Source organism: Prunus mume, linkage group LG8, assembly GCF_029339155.1.
Source record: "Prunus mume cultivar Tortuosa linkage group LG8, ASM2933915v1, whole genome shotgun sequence".
Lineage (NCBI taxonomy): Eukaryota > Viridiplantae > Streptophyta > Magnoliopsida > Rosales > Rosaceae > Prunus > Prunus mume.
This window is the reverse complement of record NC_142705.1, coordinates 4,175,814-4,193,929: the sequence shown is the minus strand read 5'-3', so window position 1 is coordinate 4,193,929 and position 18,116 is coordinate 4,175,814. Positions and strand designations below refer to the sequence as shown.

The window sequence follows — 18,116 nt, the reverse complement described above, 5'->3', positions numbered from 1 at the left end:
CGTCTGTCAATTCTATTGCACATAAAATAATATTTTTTTATTTATTTTTTCTACATTTTTATTTATTATTTATTATTATTTTTGTTGCTGCAATAAAATAAGATTTGATTCTAGAAATAAGTGTCTTTCTAAACATACAAAGAGGTGCGGCCATTCAAGTCATTGCTTCCAAGTCAAAGTTAAGAAAGAATCTTCACTATGCAGATGAGGAAACTTGGAAAATCAAAGCAATTTGGACCGCACTGAAAAAAGGTTTTTATCATTCTTTGAACAAAGCCTCTGGTTTTGAAAATTGAAGTCAATTGTAGCACATATGATTCTCCTGGTACTTGATAGAGTGGCCAATTTAAATTGGTCAGCAATTTCATCAGTGCTTTTCTTATAATCACAATCACAAGGAATTTATCCTGAGCTGGTGGATTGAGTATCGGGAATTGAAAATGAATGGCTCATATGGAGCCTATACATCAGAAAATTATAATTTTTTTTGTTTTTTTTTTATACAAGCGATATTATACTTTAAACTAATCTAAACTACGAGAAGGGAGATTCGAACCTGGATGCATAGTGCGGAGTACATAATTATTAATTTGCCCTGTATATGAAATCTTGTTCATATCTTACGGTGGATATACATTCCCCCCCAGTATAAGATATGAAGAAAAGTATTCAATAGTTGGAAAATTCTCTAATTTGTTTCAGTCCCTGAAGCAACCAATTATGTAGTCAAAGTTATCACAAGCTTGAACAAAGAACAACAGTTTTTAAATCAAAGTCATTATGCCTTTTAGTGACCTTGAATTGATTCATTGCCATTCTAAACATTCAAATGAAGAAGGAAACCAATGGACTTCGAGAACAAAGAAAATTTCAAAGATTGCCTTGTAACATATATATTTTATTGATTTGCTTTTCGAAGAAGCAAACTTCTAGAATACCTCAGTTAATACATTATTCAGGTAATCACAGAGGATAAATAAGAAATAAAAAAATCCATCATGTAATTGAAAACCCAGAACAATCAAATTCCTAGGATTTTCTCTGAATTTGGAGAGGTTCAGTCTGCTTGTACAAAAAGCATGTGCTTCAAGGTCAACATTATCAAGAAGCACAAAACTTAAAAAATGTTTGTTTCTGACTTCAAAGACATTGCACAAGTAATTTCCTTGGAACAACCCACAAGTTGAAACATCCTTTCACCAAAGTATTCCTTTATCAAACAATGAGAACTGGCCCAATAGAAAATCTTCATTACAACACAACGAACCGCCTGGTAAGGTCTTCATACAACAAATTAGTCCACATGCTCAGCCATTTTGTAAAGACAATAGCAGTTAGATCACTGCAAAAAGAAGAAATAAAAACCACATTAACTACAACAATTCATAGGGAAATCGCTCTTTCTGTACCTAGGAAGCTTGGATATGGATATTGGTAAAATATGGCATGTCAGCTTTTGGATTTAGATTATATATATAATTAGATACCATTCAAATTGGGGAAAGAGAGGATGTATCTACACCTTTAATTTTCTGTAAAGAGTTCTCGTACTTGATTCTGAAAATAGAATAACAGTTTTGTGGAATAAAGAAACTGACCTATTGCATGTTTTTAAGAGCCATTCCAATGTCTGAATTTACATATTCCACGTCGTTTTCCTTCAAAAGAGTCACGGATAGATTGCACCATGGAACAAACTACAGATATATGAGCCAATTCATCACTCATCTCCTGCAAAATGAATTTAACACCATTGACCAACGATTTAAAATTATATCATGGAGAGGGTGAGGGATTTGGTTGAATATGATACCATGTCAGCCAGACGTTCATCGAAACCCTTGGAAATTTCAGCAGGCATGAATATTTTTTGGTAAGCTGTTCGCAGGCTTCTGATCTAGATCCTTGCCCAGAGGAAAAAAGCTCTTTTAGACATTCAATTTAACATAAGGAAGTAAAAAGTGCAACTGAAAAAAAAATTTACGCAAACCTCTTGGGCTGTGAAACCATGACGTTGTAGACCTTCAAGATTTAAACCACGAAGTTCAGCTCTTTCTCCTGCAACCATCATGTACTTTGGAACATCCTGTGCAATCTTCAGGCAAATAAAATAAGAATGTAAAATCAATATTGCACAGTGGGAAATTTATAGTTAATTCATGGCTTACACTCATAAATAGACAAGAGAAATTGTGCAGGTTCCCTTGATACATAAGCTATTGAAATTATAGTGTATAATGACAGACGGTAAAGAGTAAGATCATGTCATACCACGGAGCCACCACCAATAAAAGAGAAAGAACCAACATGGCAGAACTGGTGAACAACTACAGCCCCTGCAGTGTGAGCATAATCCTACATTTGAAACATGACTATATATCAGATACAGCAAGTAGGATAGGACGTATATAAATTACATTTGAAATGCAAAGACAAGGGATTTGAAATGCAAAGATAGAATGTATCATTGTTGATTTGAAAAAATATAACGGACATCTCAAATATATTTCTTGGAGTGAAAGAAAATATCTTTCTACAAAACATCAACCACTATCCTGAAATTTGAAATCTCACAATCCAAATAAAGCGTAAGGGCTTACTTCCACCACAACATGGCCTGCTAAAAGGGTATTATTTGCAAAAATGATGTTGTTTCCAATCTTGCAATCGTGGGCAATATGACAAGAACCCATGATAAGATTATTATTCCCAATAACCTGATCACAGAACACTAGTATCAGAGCATGAAACTTAACACACGACACACAAGTACAAATGAAAAAGTAATTATCATATCCACATACTGTTGTATCACTCGACTTCGAAGACCGGTGGATTGATGTATGCTCCCTGATGTCATTGTTGTCCCCAACCTCAAGGAAACATTCATCCCCTGACTAAATCATAAAACGAACACTAACTAGGGAATTTGGTCATGAAAATTTTGTGTATCCTGCTGACTTTGTTACATAAATGAAACATTGAAACTGACCTTGTACTTCAAGTCTTGGCATTTGACACCAACCACAGCATGGTGTCCAATAATATTATTACATCCCAGCAAAGTTCGGCCTGGAAGATCATCACCAACAACGGCGCCACTGCCTGACAAATTTTGTACCACAATGCAAAGTTCAAAACTTGAAATCAAAAGTGAAACCTTTATCAACTTTTCAACAATTTATATGTATTCAAAACTCACGTCATCAAAACACAACGCTCCCCAACTTCTGAATTTCCGAATATATGGCTTCCCGGGTATAATTGGCAGCCATTTCCAACCTTCACGGTCGACCCAACAGTACAAAAGGGACCAATTGAAACACCCTGATCGCAAAAACACCACAGCCAAAACCACACTATCAGTTTCATCAGTAAGTAGCTATTTTAGTTGAGAATTGTGAGGAGGAGCAAATGAAGTACCTGACCCAAAACGGCATTGGGGTGAACGATTGCTGTGGGATGAATGGAGCCAGGGGCAAGTGTGCTGCAGAAGCGACGCAGGGAAAGAGAGTTGAGGCTGCTCAGCACAGAGCTTAAGCGCTTGCTGCCAACTTTCACCAGCGCACACATGGTGTTCGTCCCGTGGTCTCACTCAGACTCATACTCTGGTTTTCCTTTCAGTCCTTTCCCGGGCTTATAGCTTCTCACACTTTTTTTGGCCCAATTTTTACCACTTTCGCACTATAATTACCGAAAATAATACACCAAATTCACCTTTTTTGTTGTGTTTTTTTAATAAGAACACGGGTGGCTCCAAAGAGAGTCTCGTAAAAAATTTACGATGCTTGTCATGTCGTGACCGGAATAACAAAATAGTGTTATTTCTGTTTTATATAAGTGTTTCATTTTAGTAAGTCAAGGCTTAGTGCACCAAATAACAGCCCTTGTCCATTTTAATTGAAGTAGTCCCCATAAAATTTTATTCTTATGGCAGAATTGACATCAGTAACATGTTTAGGTTTCAAAAGGTTGAGACCAAGGTCTTAAATATCGGGAGTTTCGGATATATCGGTGGTCAAAAAACATGGAAATATCGGGAAAGTATCGATATTGGTAAGAATTGTATAAAAACGATGGAAATTGTGATAAAAATATGGAAACTTTTAATGAAACTTTAGAAGATGTGCATTTAGTCAATTATCTATTAATTTGACCCCCCCAAAAAAAAAAAAAAAGCAAGTGTATTGCATAGTTGGTTTGAGTGATTTAAGTTGAGTATACTGTGAGTTGACAAACACTGTAACTTAGAAAATGTGTAATCTATATATATCAGTGGTGTATTGTAGGCAGTCTCTGTGATTTTTTTTTTCTTATAACAAGTCATGATTATTAAACTCTTGTCATTTCTGTTTTTGAAGCATTCTATGTGGTTGTGTTGCAGGACTTGCCAGTTTCAACACTTTGATGCGGTGGTTTAAGCTTGTGTTTGATGTTAGAAGAAACTCACACTTTTCATCCTGTTCTAATCTCTACAATCTTGTGCAGGAGGAATTTCATAGACGAAAATTTGTTCTTAGAGGCCGCAATTGCAATTTAACGTGAATGTTTTATTGTCATCTCACTCATAGAAGTAAAAATGAAAAAGCACAAAAGATAAATAGTAAGGCAATAATACACTACTGTTTAACTGTTTTTGCTAGATGTTTTTCATCCCCTGAAGCTCTTATCAGCCGGATTAGAGATGTCGGTCGTCTGGCTGTTTACAGTAATCTGCGTTATATCTCTGGGGATATGGAAGCAAGCAAGTAATGATTTTGAGCCGTTGCCTTCTCTTCTTTTTGAAATTCTGATATGTTTTGTATATGAGTATTGAACAGTAGTGTTTAACAATTTCCCCTCTGTTTTATTATGGCTCGGATTTGATTTTTTACGTTTATATTAAATAATGGAAAACCATCTAATGATTCCTTAAAATAATATCAAGAGGTGGGTAATTTACCAACAAACATGTAGAAAAACTCATTAGGTGACTTCATAGCAGAGGCAAGCAGTGTCATGAGTGGCAGAGGATCACCCCTTGTGATCAATGAATCGGATCGAAATCAGGGTATTCCAATTTAAATCCAAAAAATAATACCATAATAATATGAAAATGTATGAATTATGGATAACCTGGTTTGAAGCAGGTCCATCCCCGTCCCATCCCATAGTTACGTACTACCGAGCCACCAGATACGTGCATGATCAAGACGATGGTTAAAGCGTCAGCAACCATGTTGGCTTCACGAAAAATGTGTCTATAATATGATCTTATTATCAAACTCTTTCGCAAGAGAACATTACTCAGTTGATAATTACTATATTAACAGGACGATGTTATGTGTCTACAAAATCTCCAGATATTCAATTTGACGTAGCAACAACAAGAGTGAGGCCTGGAGGAATGGAATGAAATTTCATCAACTTCATTCATATGGTTGTAAACTTGTAACTCGTAAGGAATTGATGACAGACATATCTACCTCTCTTACAACTACACGTTACAACAGAAACTAATTAACTAGAATGTATAACAATACCTTTCTTTTGTTCTTTTGGAACAAAAATGTATAGCTATCTTGTGGATCGTTTACAGATTGTTCTCACAATGCCTCTTTCCTTCAAGAATTCTTTGTCGAATTTGCGGGGATGTCATTGCCTTCCAAAATCCGAAGCACCTATAGGAACCAAATGGACAAGAAATTTTCAGCGGTTCTCAGGCAAAAATGAAGATGCAGTGAGTGAGGGTGACATGACATCAACTCATACCTGGGACATGCGAGGCCTGGAATGAGGGTCTCTCCTGATGCACAAGGAAGCACATTGCAGCATGTTACAAACCTCTTGATTCGAATAGCAGCTCCTTAACCGCGGGTCTAACAGCTCGAAAATGGCGTTCTTTTCTAGCAAGGGCCGTGCCTGCTCCACACAGATGAGTGTAAGCAATGACCAATATGAGAGTAAAACATAATTTATCACAAGTCTCAATATCCTATCAAAACTCTATTTAGTATGTTTTGAAAAAGAAAGATGTCAGATGTTCTATCTCTGATATACTGCACGATCTCAAATTAGAGTTATCTTGTTCATGCTTACCCATTCAGTGAGGCACTGTTGGCCTTTAGGCTTGTTTAAGTCCATAGCTTTCCGTCCTGTAATAAGCTCCACTAGAACTACCCCGAAGGAATAGACATCAGCTTTTTCTGTGATTTGTCCACTTTGAGCATATTCTGGAGCCAAGTAACTACATTTGAGGCAGTTTTTGGTTTAGTCTAAACTTTGTCAATTGTAATTTGGTATAATGAGAAAGACTTTTTTGGTTTTTTCTCAAGTCCTATGGCCTTACCCAAATGTTCCAAGTACTCTTGTTTGCATCCCAACATCTCCATCTGGTTGCCACCTTGCCAGTCCAAAATCTCCAACCTGAAACCCAGAACTGGGTAAGAGTTACTCTGAGTGATACATGTATGGAATTTAACGCTGCATCCTCAATGCACATATGGGTTCACACGAAGAGAAACACTACTCATACAAGATGTGATTCATCAAGGACAACATACAACTGGTGAAGGGGAGTAGGAAGTTGAATTTTGTTTTGTAAGAGATGAGGAGTGTATGACATACCAAGGGTTCAAAATCATGCGTCAGAAGGATATTGTTTGGTCGCATATCACGGTGGACAATGCAACCCACTCTACACTCTTCGTGAAGGTATCTCAACCCTCGAGCTGCTCCAACTGCAATTCTTTGTCGCGCAGACCATTTTAACGGATGTCTCTGTGGTCCTGAAAATTTTAGCATCCCCTTAACTTGGTTGGTCACAGAAGTGAATACGCACATTTATAGTTTGTAAAGAAGGTGTAATGCACTTGTGGAGCAAAGTGTTCTCGGTAATGTATATATCCACACTTTAGACAAAAGGATGATACCCAACTGAGAATCCTGGAAATAACAGGGTCCTTATTAACGTCAAGACCATAACCTTTTCATTTGTTTGACAATCTGATTCTTGATCAGTAAACCCATTCAATCTGTTAATCTATGTAATTTGAAAACCGAACATAAATGTTGCCATTCATCTGAAGTAAAGAGGAAATACTAGAGCATGCTTGCAACTTAGATCCGTTAGTAGTAGCATTTCATTTTGTGCATTAAAAAATCAGGGATAGAGGAGAACTTACTGTATAGATGAGAATCCAAAGACCCGTTGCATATATATTCATAAACTAGCAACCTTCTTCCATCCTCCACGCAGAACCCAATCAGCATCACAACATTGCGATGCTGTGCACAGCTCAGGACTTCAACTTCTGAGCAGAATTCTTGATCACCTTGAGAACTAGCCAATTTATATTGCTTGACAGCAACAACCTGACCATGTGCTAAGACACCTCTGTGCACAGAACCAAACCCACCTTCAGCCAAGAAATTTGCTCGTGAAAATCCACCTGTAGCAAATTCCAGCTCCGCATACGTGAACCACCGAGGAGGATTTCCGAAAACAGGTGCCTTGTGCTGACATATGGAGCACAATGGAGGAGGGTTAGGAGGTGAATTTTTGGATAATGAAATTGCTTCACGTACACTTCTGCTTAAATTCAAATCAAGCCGATAATTCAAGACCCCAACATCAGGTTCTCGATTCAAGTTAGCTAACTTATCCAGCAAGGCTCCATATGTTGAAATCAGAGCCTTATCATAAGGTCTCTCTGAACCTTCCACCGCACATCTTGAAAACTCACCACCAGAACTTAGATAATCTGCCATACAAGGCTGGCAACATGAACTTGTGAAGTAAGAACTCTGGTTTTCATTATTTGTCTCGGTATCAGATTCATTCAAATTCTGATTTCCTTCAATAGTAGATGGATACTCTTGCTTTAACCTCCCCAAAATTTCGGAAAGAAAATCTCGTTCAGTCCCCACATCTGAGCTTGATATGGATGATGTTCCAATATCAGTTGCAGTCAGATGTGACTCGTGGTCAAAACTACTTCTAGGAGTCACAGTTGGCCCTCTAATCATATTCGACTCTTCAAACTTGCTTTTTAGACGTTTTGGTGAAGATTCTGATTCAGACAATGAAGGGTAAGGCACTTCAGGTTCTGTCTTTGTTATCAAATTCAAGCGAAGAACCTTTGGCCCAGATCGTTTCATAATCACAACATTGCATTGCAGTTTTTCCATGCAGTGTTTCTTTTCATATTTCAATTGTCTGCACACGAATAAAATTTGATAACCTCAACAGGCAATAAGGGAAACAAACAGTATTCTGGAGAAAAAGCTTTCATGCACATAAGTGTTGGCTAAGGATTAACATTCTGAAATCAACATATGATGCCATTGTATGCTATCACACATCTAAACAGCAATCCCTAAAATAAGAAACTGTAGGCTATAGCATGTGATAATAGAAATTAAGGTTACATTGACGTATTACTTGTCCAATATAACCCAATTTGATTGAGCTCTCTTTGCTTCGGCAGCCACAACACCGCACGGTGAGCCAGAGAGAATTTTTATCCTGATCTTTATCTGTGAACAAAATATGATGGGAATGGATTGGTATTAGAAATGAAACATGTAAGGACTAAACCATTGGAAACGGAATTGATGTACCAACCTTCTCTGGATCATAAACATCTTGGAGCCGGAGCACCATCTGAGAACATGAGTCCACAATATCATCCTTCTTATCTGACACGGTTCCTGAAAGAGACCTCCGATGACTAGTGGTGCAATCAGTAGTAAATCTTGCAAACTCCCATATCTTTTTACCTGGACACATGGTATTTGAAAGAGAGAAAAAAATCAGATACATCTCATACATAATTCAACTCGGTTGTGATTCAATTGATTTTGAAACTGGTATCAAAGCTTCAAATTTGTGAAGCACCTCTGTCAAACTTAACATGCCATCGGTAAGATTTTCAAATTCCCAATAGGCAAGTACAGAAAAAAAGTGAACATATTGCCAATACACTAGAAAGTTCCTTAATTAACCAAAAGGAATGCAATTTGAAACATTAACTGGCAATTTTTCTTCAGTTGAAACAGAAAAAACAAGGAGCATTATTAGCGAACATGCAATGCAATTTGCATTTTTGTGTGAATCTTTAACATTTTGATATATAAATGGGCAACTTTTCTTCAGTTGAAACAGAAAAAACAAGGAGGCTGGCTTACTTGATGTGTGAGAAGGAATCACAGCCAAAAGCTTAACATAATCGCCAGGTTGCACAACATGAGTCAAAGCCCACACCAGAGCAGTCTTTTGAATTTCCCTCAAAGCATTAACAGCAACCACCACAACTTTCCCAGCCACAACCCCATTACTCTTCTCTTTCATACCTCTGCCCCAACCAAAAAATTTGAAATTCTACAACCCCACACTTCCTCAACACACCCCACAATCAAAACCCATATCCAAATTCTCAAAAGAAACAAAACCCAGAAGCATAAATACACGCATTATCACTGTGAGAAGCAGAAACCAAATGAAGGAGCTTTTTGATCTTTACCCAGATGACAAGAACACAAAAGAAACACGAAAGTAGAAGAGGACACGCACTGTCTTCTATGTACTTTAACCACTCACTGACTTCATTGCCGTTAAAGGACATGTAAAGGGGCCCAAACCCCCTCTCACACTCTATGACTGTACAAGACAACACAAGCTTTGGGATTAATGCAGAACAGAGCAAAAAATTTCAAACACAAAGTTTGGTTCTTTCATTTGTCCCAAAAAAAGATCGGTTCTTTCGTGGAAAAGGAGTCTACACTTTGCATGTTGCTCTCGGGGTGCTTTGATGTTAATATAAAGTATAGCAGAATTTTGATTAAGTCATGGAGAGAAGAAGCAGGTGGCCTAAGTTGGACTTTTTTGTTGGTAGATTCTCACTTGGGAATTTTGCATCATTGCAAGAAAGTAGCGCCAACGATAAAACCAATAAAAGGACAAAAAGAAGGGGAGATTTTAGGTTAAAAACACGACACTAGCTGATTAATAATAAGAAGACCAAAGAGCAGATCGATGATTGGAGCTTCTCTTTCTTGCTGTTAAGAGAGTCTTTTCATTTGTAAGTTTTGGAAGTGGTAACTCTTTATGTGCTAATGGAACGAAAATGAATAACTTATATATAGGAAAGAGATCATTGGTCACACTGGTTTATGTGATATTTTTTAGTGGTTGTCTTTTGACAATTAACGTTGTAACAAGGGATATGAGATGTCGATTAGCCATAACTTCAAAGATATAATATGTTTGTGTCTTCTCACTACCCCTTTTAATTGGCTTTTGATATAAAGGAAGAAGATACTAATGGATCTTTATTTATAAGTGTAATTTTTCGTGCAGATCTATCGTAATATTAAGCGTCGTTTGTTATTTTTAATAGTAGATTCAAATAAGAACTTACCTGATTAATATTGAATAATCGACAAACATTTGTCTCTTCATAAAGAAACAAGAATTGTGGTGGCTCTTAGTTCTTTGAGGAATCACATTTGTGTCACATACGTCTATTTTCTTACCCGTTTAGATTTGGTTGGAAGATCATGTCAATTATTCAAACCTTACGCAATCTTCAAAACTACCCATCTTCTTTATTGTTTATCTTTTTCCTTTTTGTCACTAGTTATTGTGAGTGAGTTCAAATTTAAGCTTATAGGTGTAGGACCACTCCCTATTATAATCTAGCTACTAGACAAAAGGTTGAATTAAACATTGGAGGAACATCCTAAGTTGTGTCCCTCTCCCCATGTAGTTTATCTAGGGTGTAGGACCTTAGAGGTAACATGTTGCAGTGCCTTCATTTTGTTGAAGTCAGAAAATAATGGAATTGCTTTGAGTGTCTTCTTTATCAAAAAGTTAAAAATGATGAAGTTTCATGGACTATATAATATTGAGTTTGCGTGTTTTTCTCTTATTTAGTTATATTTCTCTGAATAAAGTTGTATAATGGGTGGGTAAGCATTTGGCAAATGGACCTTAATAGGCTTCGAATCTTGAATTTGATGTCTCAATCCACTTCCTTTTCCGCGTCTATCCAAAGGTGTTTTAATACAAGTTTTGGTGCATTATCTTTTGGCTGATAAAGTTGCTTTTGACGAAGAGACATAATGAAGAAAACAATATTAGGAAGAATCAAACATGCATGATGATTGATGGGAACTTTGATCTCGATATATCTTGGCCATCATACCTTTCAAGACGTTATCAGCGTATATAGGCCAAAACTTTCAGCTTCATGATTAGTGAACGAAGAAGATTGAACAAGTTGCTTTTGAAACAGTACATGATATAAAGCTTGGTGTCATATTATAAAGATGCTCTTTCGAATCAGTCTTCTTTTTCTTCTCACCAATATTCGTTACCAAGTCGGTCACCATTTATCTTAAGTGAACTGTTATTTATACTTCACAAAAGTCATTGAGATTCTGCTTTCTCAAAATATGAGTGAGAAATTGTGCTTAAAAGAGTGTACGATACCTTTTTGGAGTCCGAATAACAGCTCCCTATTTTAAATCCCAAGTATAGCCACCCGGCTATACTATTTATAAATAAATTTTAAAAAAAACCGACGCCAGTACACCCGGCGGCTATACTATTTTCGGGAAGGAAAAAAAAAAGGACCCAGTAAAGCCGTACGGCTATACCGTGTCTATTTAAAAAATTCCTGAGTATAGCCGGGCGGATATAATCTTTAAAAAAATTTCGCGTGCGGCTATACTATTTATGGAAAAAATTGCCAGTATAGCCGCATGGCTATACTCCGGCTATACTCGGCTATTAAAAAAAACTCGAGCACAGCCGCTCGACTATGCTATTTATAAATAAATTTTAAAAACGACCCCAGTAAAGCCGCGCGGCTACACTCTCTATCCGGAGCACAGCTAGGCGGCGGCTATAATCTATTTTAAAAAAGATTCTCGAGTATAGCCGCACGGCTAAAATATTTTTGGAAAAGAAAAATAGCCCCGCCTGGTACCTATATCGATTCGGCACACGTGTCAAAAGCGTATAGTCGCTGGCTATACCCTTTTTTTATAAAAAAATCTCTGTAAAGCCGCGCGGCCATACTGATAAGTTTTAAAAACGACCCAAGTAAAGCCACGCGACTAACTCTTTTTTTTTAAATCTCACATTCTCAACCCCCAGTATAGCCGCGCGGCGGTAATATAATTTTTAAAAAAGACCCCAGTAAAGCCGTCCGGCTATGCAGGTTTTAAAAAACACCAGAATATAATTGTGCGGCGATACTATTTTTTAAATAAAAAATCCCAGCAAATTAAAAAGATTGAAGAACTTTTACGAGAACTTGGATCTTGATATATATTGGCCATCATACATTTCAAGACCTCATCAGCGTATATAGGCCAAAACCTTGAGCTTCATGATTAGTGAACGAAGAAGATTGAAGAAGAATCTGCTTTTGAAACAAGTGCACGATATGAAGCTTGGTGTCATATTATAAAGAGGCTGTTTCGAATCAGTCTCCTTTTTCTTCTCACTAATATTCGTTTTCAGTACCAAGTCGGTCACCGTTTATCTTAAAGGCACTGTTTTTGATACTCCATGATAGTTATTGAGATTCTCCCTCTGAAAATATGAGTGTGAAATTATGCTTAAAAAAGTGTACGATACCTCTTGGGAGTCTGAATAACAGCTCCCTATTTTAAATGAAAAAATAAAAAAAGTCTCAACCAGAGAAGAAGAGAGAAAAAAAGTTGTCACTTGGTCTGGGTCAGTCCACAGCCCAGTTTGGGGTTGGATGCGCCTCAATTTTAAATGGGCAAAGTGGTATTTTCGAAAGGGGATCATCTCGGCGCTGATAAAGGGCGCGATTAACAGCCATTTTCTGGCAAAAGGCCACAAAGCCTCAAATGGGAGCCAGCGACTTGACCGTTGTCACAAGGTTGAAGAGGGAAGATTGCAAGCGCACCAAACACGACTCTCACTTCTCCAATTGGAAGGTAATTCTCTGCCTCACCTGATGGAACTGGAATTGGAATTGAAATTTTGATTTTTTACTCGATCTGTAATTTGAAATCTTTGGAGATTTTGATTTTTTGTTTGTCTGAATTTGGAGATTTTGATTACTTTCTCTGTCCTCTACTCATTTTATTGACTGACTAGCTGTATCTTCAAATTAGATTTCTGGGTTTTTGTTTCTCTGTTGAAAGATCTCAAATTTACTCCCACTACTTACCCAGATTCCAAAATTCAGTTTTATATGGTATTTACAACTTGGGTGTTTTTGTTTTTACATTTTTATTGGGAATTTTAGATTCTGGTTGGTCCTTCGGATTGGGAAGACTATTCACTGGGAAAAGAAGGGGCTGAAAGATACAGGGTTCATAACCTCCCTGAAAAGGAGAGTCCAGGTGTCTATGAACTTGGCATCGCGGTCTTGCGTACTGGTTTAGGCCGTGAGATTGGCAAGCTTGACCCAGACTATATAGTCCCAGTGTACCTTGGACAAGCTGATAATGTGAGGACACGACTTCAGCAATATGGTCGTTCAGGTGCTCATTTGGGCAATGGCTGCCCAACTGGTCATCCTAGCGACCGTGTCCAAAAGGGGCCGGGATTGTTTGCTGAGATACTGTCAAGAGACTACCCCGTTGTGTACAGATGGGCTCCTGTAAGTTTATCTAAATTTTTTGATCCTTTTAAGAAGTTTGAACTTTACTAGGGTTTTTCGTGTGATTGATATTGAATTAGATGTATCGTGCTTTTATTAAGTTACCACTTTTGTTCTTCCTTGTTGTCATGGATGGCTATACTAGTGATTGCTTCATGAATTTCTAATTTCAGGGTTTTCGTCCACCTTCATGTTCATACCATTACTACATATATGGGACCATCATAATTAGATAGAAGCTATATTTGTATGAAGTTTTTCTATCTTTTATACAACTCGAGGCTTTTAGTTGTGTTAACTTTTGGGATTCTCATACAAACACGTACATAGTAAATAGTGATCCTGTGCTTGCCATTATTTATGTGTGGACTGGAATATCTGATATGTAATTGGAATTTATGAATTCTGAAGCACTTCTGGGTGCAATTTTGGCCATGTGATTGGAATATATGATATGCCCTTATCGTTTCTTTGTTGATTGTATCTACAGATGGAAAACAAAAGTGTTGCGCTGAAAACAGAAACTCAGCTGCTTAACACATTTGATTATGCATGGAACACAAACATTAATGGGGCAAGACGCCCCGATGATGTCCTTCAAAAACTTAAGATGGTATCTTCAAGCACTACACGATTTGTTAATATTGCCCAGAAGCTTGTGCCTTTCAGTCCGAAGAAAGTGGGTACTAGGATTGAATCAAGCGAATTGCTTTCACCAGAGGATAAGTTCAGTGCTTATGCTAATAGGGAGAGCCACAATCCCCTTTCTCAAGTTTTCAAGCTTGGCAGATCACAGCCTAGGTTAGTTTTGGATAGAATTGGCATTACTCAGGAGAATACTATAATTTGTGGGGTGGATGTAGGTGATGGCTCCGTTTGCAGAACGCCACCAGTTCCAGGAAGAAAGCGGTGTGCTAAACACAAAGGGATGAGGATTAATAGGTCAACTAGAGTTGGGATATCAAATAGCACCGTTGACTCAGAATCAGAATGCAGTGCTATTAGCAGCATAGAGTTTCATGATGCTCAAATTATTAACCGTGATCCAGTAGAGAGCTTCTCTTCCATTTGTGGATTCGTCTTGGCTGATGGCTCCGTTTGCAGAACGCCACCAGTTCCAGGAAGAAAGAGGTGTGCTAAACACAAGGGGATGAGGATTAATAGGTCAACTAGAGTTGGGATATCAAATAGTACCGTTGACTCAGAATCAGAATGCAGTGCTATTAGCAGCATAGAGTTTCATGATGCTCAAATTATTATCCGTGATCCAGTGGAGAGCTTCACTTCCATTTGTGGATTCATCTTGGCTGATGGCTCTTCTTGCAGAAGGCATCCGATTCAAGGGAGGAAAAGATGTCATGAGCATAAAGGGAAAAGAATAATCTAAGTAGGCGAACGAAGCTAAACTAAAATATGTGCATGATGTGGCTTTTGAACCCTTTAATTTTGGGACTTCAAACTATGAGCAGAATTCATCCGCATTATGTGAATTTGGAGAAGTTCAAGCTCAAGTTTTGACAGTCCAATAAAAGCTATGATACTACATGTGGGGTGGTGGTGGATGTAGGTGATGGATATTTTTGCACAAGGCATCCTATTGTAGGAAGTGGAAGAAGGTGCTGTGACAGCAAAAACAAATTATGTGCCCTTACTTACAGAAAGGATCTCTATGTGAAACTACTCATGAAAGGAGCTGGGGAGCAACATAACACAAGGGAAGTAGAGTAAATCCACTTGGGGTTTTCTTTTTCTCTGTGAAAATAGATTGTAGAAATTGGTGATGCAGGCTTCAATTTGTTGTTGATTGTTATGCCTATCAGATCATGTTGTAGCTTTCTGTATCAAATTATTACACACCCTTTAAAATAAGGCTTAATTATGTACATGCGTGCTTTCCAACTTATCTCAGATTACACGTGTGGTGGAAAACATCTCAAAGTACCCCAATGTGCAAAAAGCATCTCACGTTACCCTTTCCGTCAGTTTTTGAAGTTCCGTTCTGACGTTCGTTCATCTCCCAAAATTCGAGCAGCTCCTCCCATTTATTCTGTTCATCGCACGATTTTGGGCGCCATCGCCTCCTCCGGCCACCCCAGCGGCGACATGGATATCAAAAGAACCAAGACGTTGTCCTCTACCACCCTCACATCTCAACCGCTGCCAACCGTCGTGCGGATCACCGAAAAAAGCAAGAAATTGGCGGTTTTACCCAAAATCTCCATTGCTCGTTCGGGCGATTAGAGCACCATTTTCTTCGATCCGGTATGATTTTTCAACCTCTCGAGTTGTTCTTGCTGCTAGTTGTGTTGGTTAGGAGAAATTTCGAGTTTTGGAGGGTAAATAAGTGATGAACATAACAAAGGGAGGGGCTATTGTTCGGAATTTTGGGGAGATGAGCGATAACATTCGTGGAACTTCAAAAAGCTGACGGAAAGGGTAACGTGAGACAGTTTTTGCGTTGAAGTACTTTGAGCGTTTTCACCATGTGTCTGAGATAAGTTGAAAGACGTATATAATTAAGCCTTAAAATAATGTTGTATTGGCCTAAAAAGAAGTTGGGTGTGAATTTGGTTTGACTTTTTTTGTTTTATTTGATATCCTTTTGTGTAATTTCATCCCATATTTTATGTTTTTGTTTTTTTCCTTTTAAGTCATGATTTGTTATTTTTGAGTTTTTATTTTATTTTTATACCAGCGATGGTACACATTGCTAAAATGTCATGGAATTCAAATCAGAAATCACTGATCAGGGCCTTCTCAACTGATTTAGATCCTGTTGTATTTTAATTAGCCTTCTCTAGTTAGGAATGCATTTCTTTGCAAACATAAGATAAGATAAAATCACTGGATTTTTTTCTTTCCGTTTTAACTTTTTTGTGACATGTGGAACAAAAGACAGAGAGAAGAACGAATTGGACTGTACGCCACCTAATTTTTCCCTAAAGCAACCCATGTAATTAATTCAACCGCACAAATCCCCTAGTTTCACAAACCACATATCCCCTAGTTTCACAAACCATTTCTCCACTGCTCTCCACTATCGTGCGCCGTAGCGGCGATAAACATCAACGGATAAGATGCCAGCCGGCGAGCTCCGACACACAGAGTCGTCCTCCGAAGTCGAGGGCGAGGCGTGGGTGTGGGCCCAGATCAAAGCCGAGGCGCGCCGCGATGCCGAGGCCGAACCGGCTCTGGCCAGCTACCTCTACTCTACGATACTCTCCCACTCGTCGTTGAAGCGATCCCTGTCGTTTCACTTGGGGAACAAGCTCTGCTCCTCCACTCTCCTCTCCACGCTCCTCTATGACCTCTTCCTCAACACCTTTTCCTCCGATCCCTCTCTGCTCGCCGCCGCCGTTGCCGATCTCCGCGCCGCCCGGGAGCGTGACCCCGCATGCGTCTCCTTCTCCCACTGCTTGCTCAATTACAAGGGCTTCTTAGCCTGTCAGGTAATTAATTTGATTTTAGGGCTACAATTTAATCTCCTGTTTTGATTCCGAGAAAACGCAAGAAAATAAACGAATTGATTTTGTTTTATTTGATTTATAGGCTCATCGAGTGGCGCACAAGCTGTGGATCCAGTCACGCAGGCCCTTGGCGCTTGCGCTGCATTCGCGGATCGCCGACGTGTTCGCGGTGGACATACACCCGGCGGCGACGATCGGAAAGGGGGTGCTGTTCGACCACGCCACCGGGGTGGTGGTGGGGGAGACAGCGGTGATCGGAAACAACGTGTCGATACTTCACCACGTGACGCTGGGTGGGACCGGCAGGGCCGGCGGAGATCGGCACCCGAAGATCGGCGATGGGGTTTTGATCGGCGCGAGCGCGACGATTCTAGGGAATGTGAAGATAGGGGATGGGGCGAAGATCGGGGCCGGATCGGTGGTGTTGATTGATGTGCCGCCGAGGACGACGGCGGTTGGGAATCCGGCGAGGTTGGTTGGCGGGAAGGAACGGCCGTCGCAGCTTGAGGATGTGCCTGGCGAGTCCATGGACCATACTTCGTTTATATCCGAGTGGTCTGACTATATTATATGAGAATGAGAGTTGTGAACTTGTGATAGTTATGTTAGTTGTTTATCGTTATGCTTATGACGAAGCATTATTACATTCTCAAAACATTAAAACTTTGATATCTTCTTCTTTTTAAAATGAGATTATCTAAACCTTGTTGAGCCTTGGATTAGAGCATTGGACAATCAAAAAGGCAGAGAGCTTAGCTTAGTAATACTAAACATTTTATGGAGGGAAGGTTTAGGGTGAACTTTCCACAAAAGTCGATTTCTACCATGTCCAAGTTTGTTTAGCATCTAAATAATAAATGATCCAATTAAGTGAAAGAATGAATGAACAAATTAAAAGTAAATAGACTTTGACAAGAGTTGAATTTCAAGACCAAAGATCTTTTGCGAAGGTAGATTGTGCAAATGTGGCTGGGCATTGGTACCATGTGGGTTCGAAATTAGTTTGTAACTAAAGGCCTTT

The 18,116-nt window shown here is 38.7% G+C and overlaps 4 protein-coding genes across 7 annotated transcripts; 2 read left to right on the top strand and 2 right to left on the bottom strand.

Moving 5' to 3' along the window:
* Positions 1-877: 877 nt before the first annotated feature.
* Positions 878-4,813, bottom strand: LPXA (bacterial transferase hexapeptide repeat-containing protein). Of its 2 annotated transcripts, XM_089042522.1 has the most exons (10): positions 3,424-4,813; positions 3,203-3,327; positions 2,993-3,101; positions 2,805-2,897; positions 2,601-2,717; positions 2,272-2,355; positions 1,991-2,095; positions 1,814-1,897; positions 1,599-1,731; positions 878-1,342 (listed from the first exon to the last, which is right to left on the bottom strand). In XM_089042522.1, exons 1-9 carry the CDS (start codon positions 3,571-3,573, stop codon positions 1,612-1,614), a joined length of 987 nt encoding a protein of 328 aa, XP_088898648.1. In that variant the 5' UTR covers positions 3,574-4,813; the 3' UTR covers positions 878-1,342; positions 1,599-1,611. The 2 variants fall into 2 exon arrangements, with proteins under 2 accessions (XP_088898648.1, XP_088898649.1); XM_089042523.1 differs by lacking the exon at positions 878-1,342 and having other exon boundaries at positions 1,814-1,904.
* A 142-nt stretch (positions 4,814-4,955) lies between these two features.
* Positions 4,956-9,824, bottom strand: LOC103340750 (Protein kinase superfamily protein). Of its 3 annotated transcripts, none has more exons than XR_016122601.1 (10): positions 9,169-9,824; positions 8,606-8,760; positions 8,423-8,517; positions 7,164-8,197; positions 6,607-6,767; positions 6,329-6,405; positions 6,079-6,226; positions 5,752-5,901; positions 5,523-5,660; positions 4,956-5,240 (listed from the first exon to the last, which is right to left on the bottom strand). XR_016122601.1 is itself a non-coding variant. In XM_008244194.3 (9 exons), the coding sequence occupies exons 1-9, from the start codon at positions 9,329-9,331 to the stop codon at positions 5,604-5,606; spliced, it is 2,040 nt and encodes a 679-aa protein (XP_008242416.2). In that variant the 5' UTR covers positions 9,332-9,824; the 3' UTR covers positions 5,268-5,603. The 3 variants fall into 3 exon arrangements, 1 of the variants encoding a protein (XP_008242416.2); XR_514736.3 differs by lacking the exon at positions 4,956-5,240 and adding an exon at positions 5,268-5,378; XM_008244194.3 differs by lacking the exon at positions 4,956-5,240 and having other exon boundaries at positions 5,268-5,660.
* A 2,553-nt stretch (positions 9,825-12,377) lies between these two features.
* Positions 12,378-15,513, top strand: LOC103340752 (protein EFFECTOR OF TRANSCRIPTION 2). The gene is made up of 3 exons (XM_008244195.3): positions 12,378-12,957; positions 13,272-13,628; positions 14,119-15,513. The coding sequence occupies exons 1-3, from the start codon at positions 12,868-12,870 to the stop codon at positions 15,013-15,015; spliced, it is 1,344 nt and encodes a 447-aa protein (XP_008242417.2). The 5' UTR covers positions 12,378-12,867; the 3' UTR covers positions 15,016-15,513.
* Positions 15,514-16,470: 957 nt separating this feature from the next.
* SERAT1;1 (serine acetyltransferase 1;1) lies at positions 16,471-17,783 on the top strand. The gene is made up of 2 exons (XM_089042521.1): positions 16,471-17,077; positions 17,178-17,783. The coding sequence occupies exons 1-2, from the start codon at positions 16,706-16,708 to the stop codon at positions 17,667-17,669; spliced, it is 864 nt and encodes a 287-aa protein (XP_088898647.1). The 5' UTR covers positions 16,471-16,705; the 3' UTR covers positions 17,670-17,783.
* Positions 17,784-18,116: the final 333 nt, after the last annotated feature.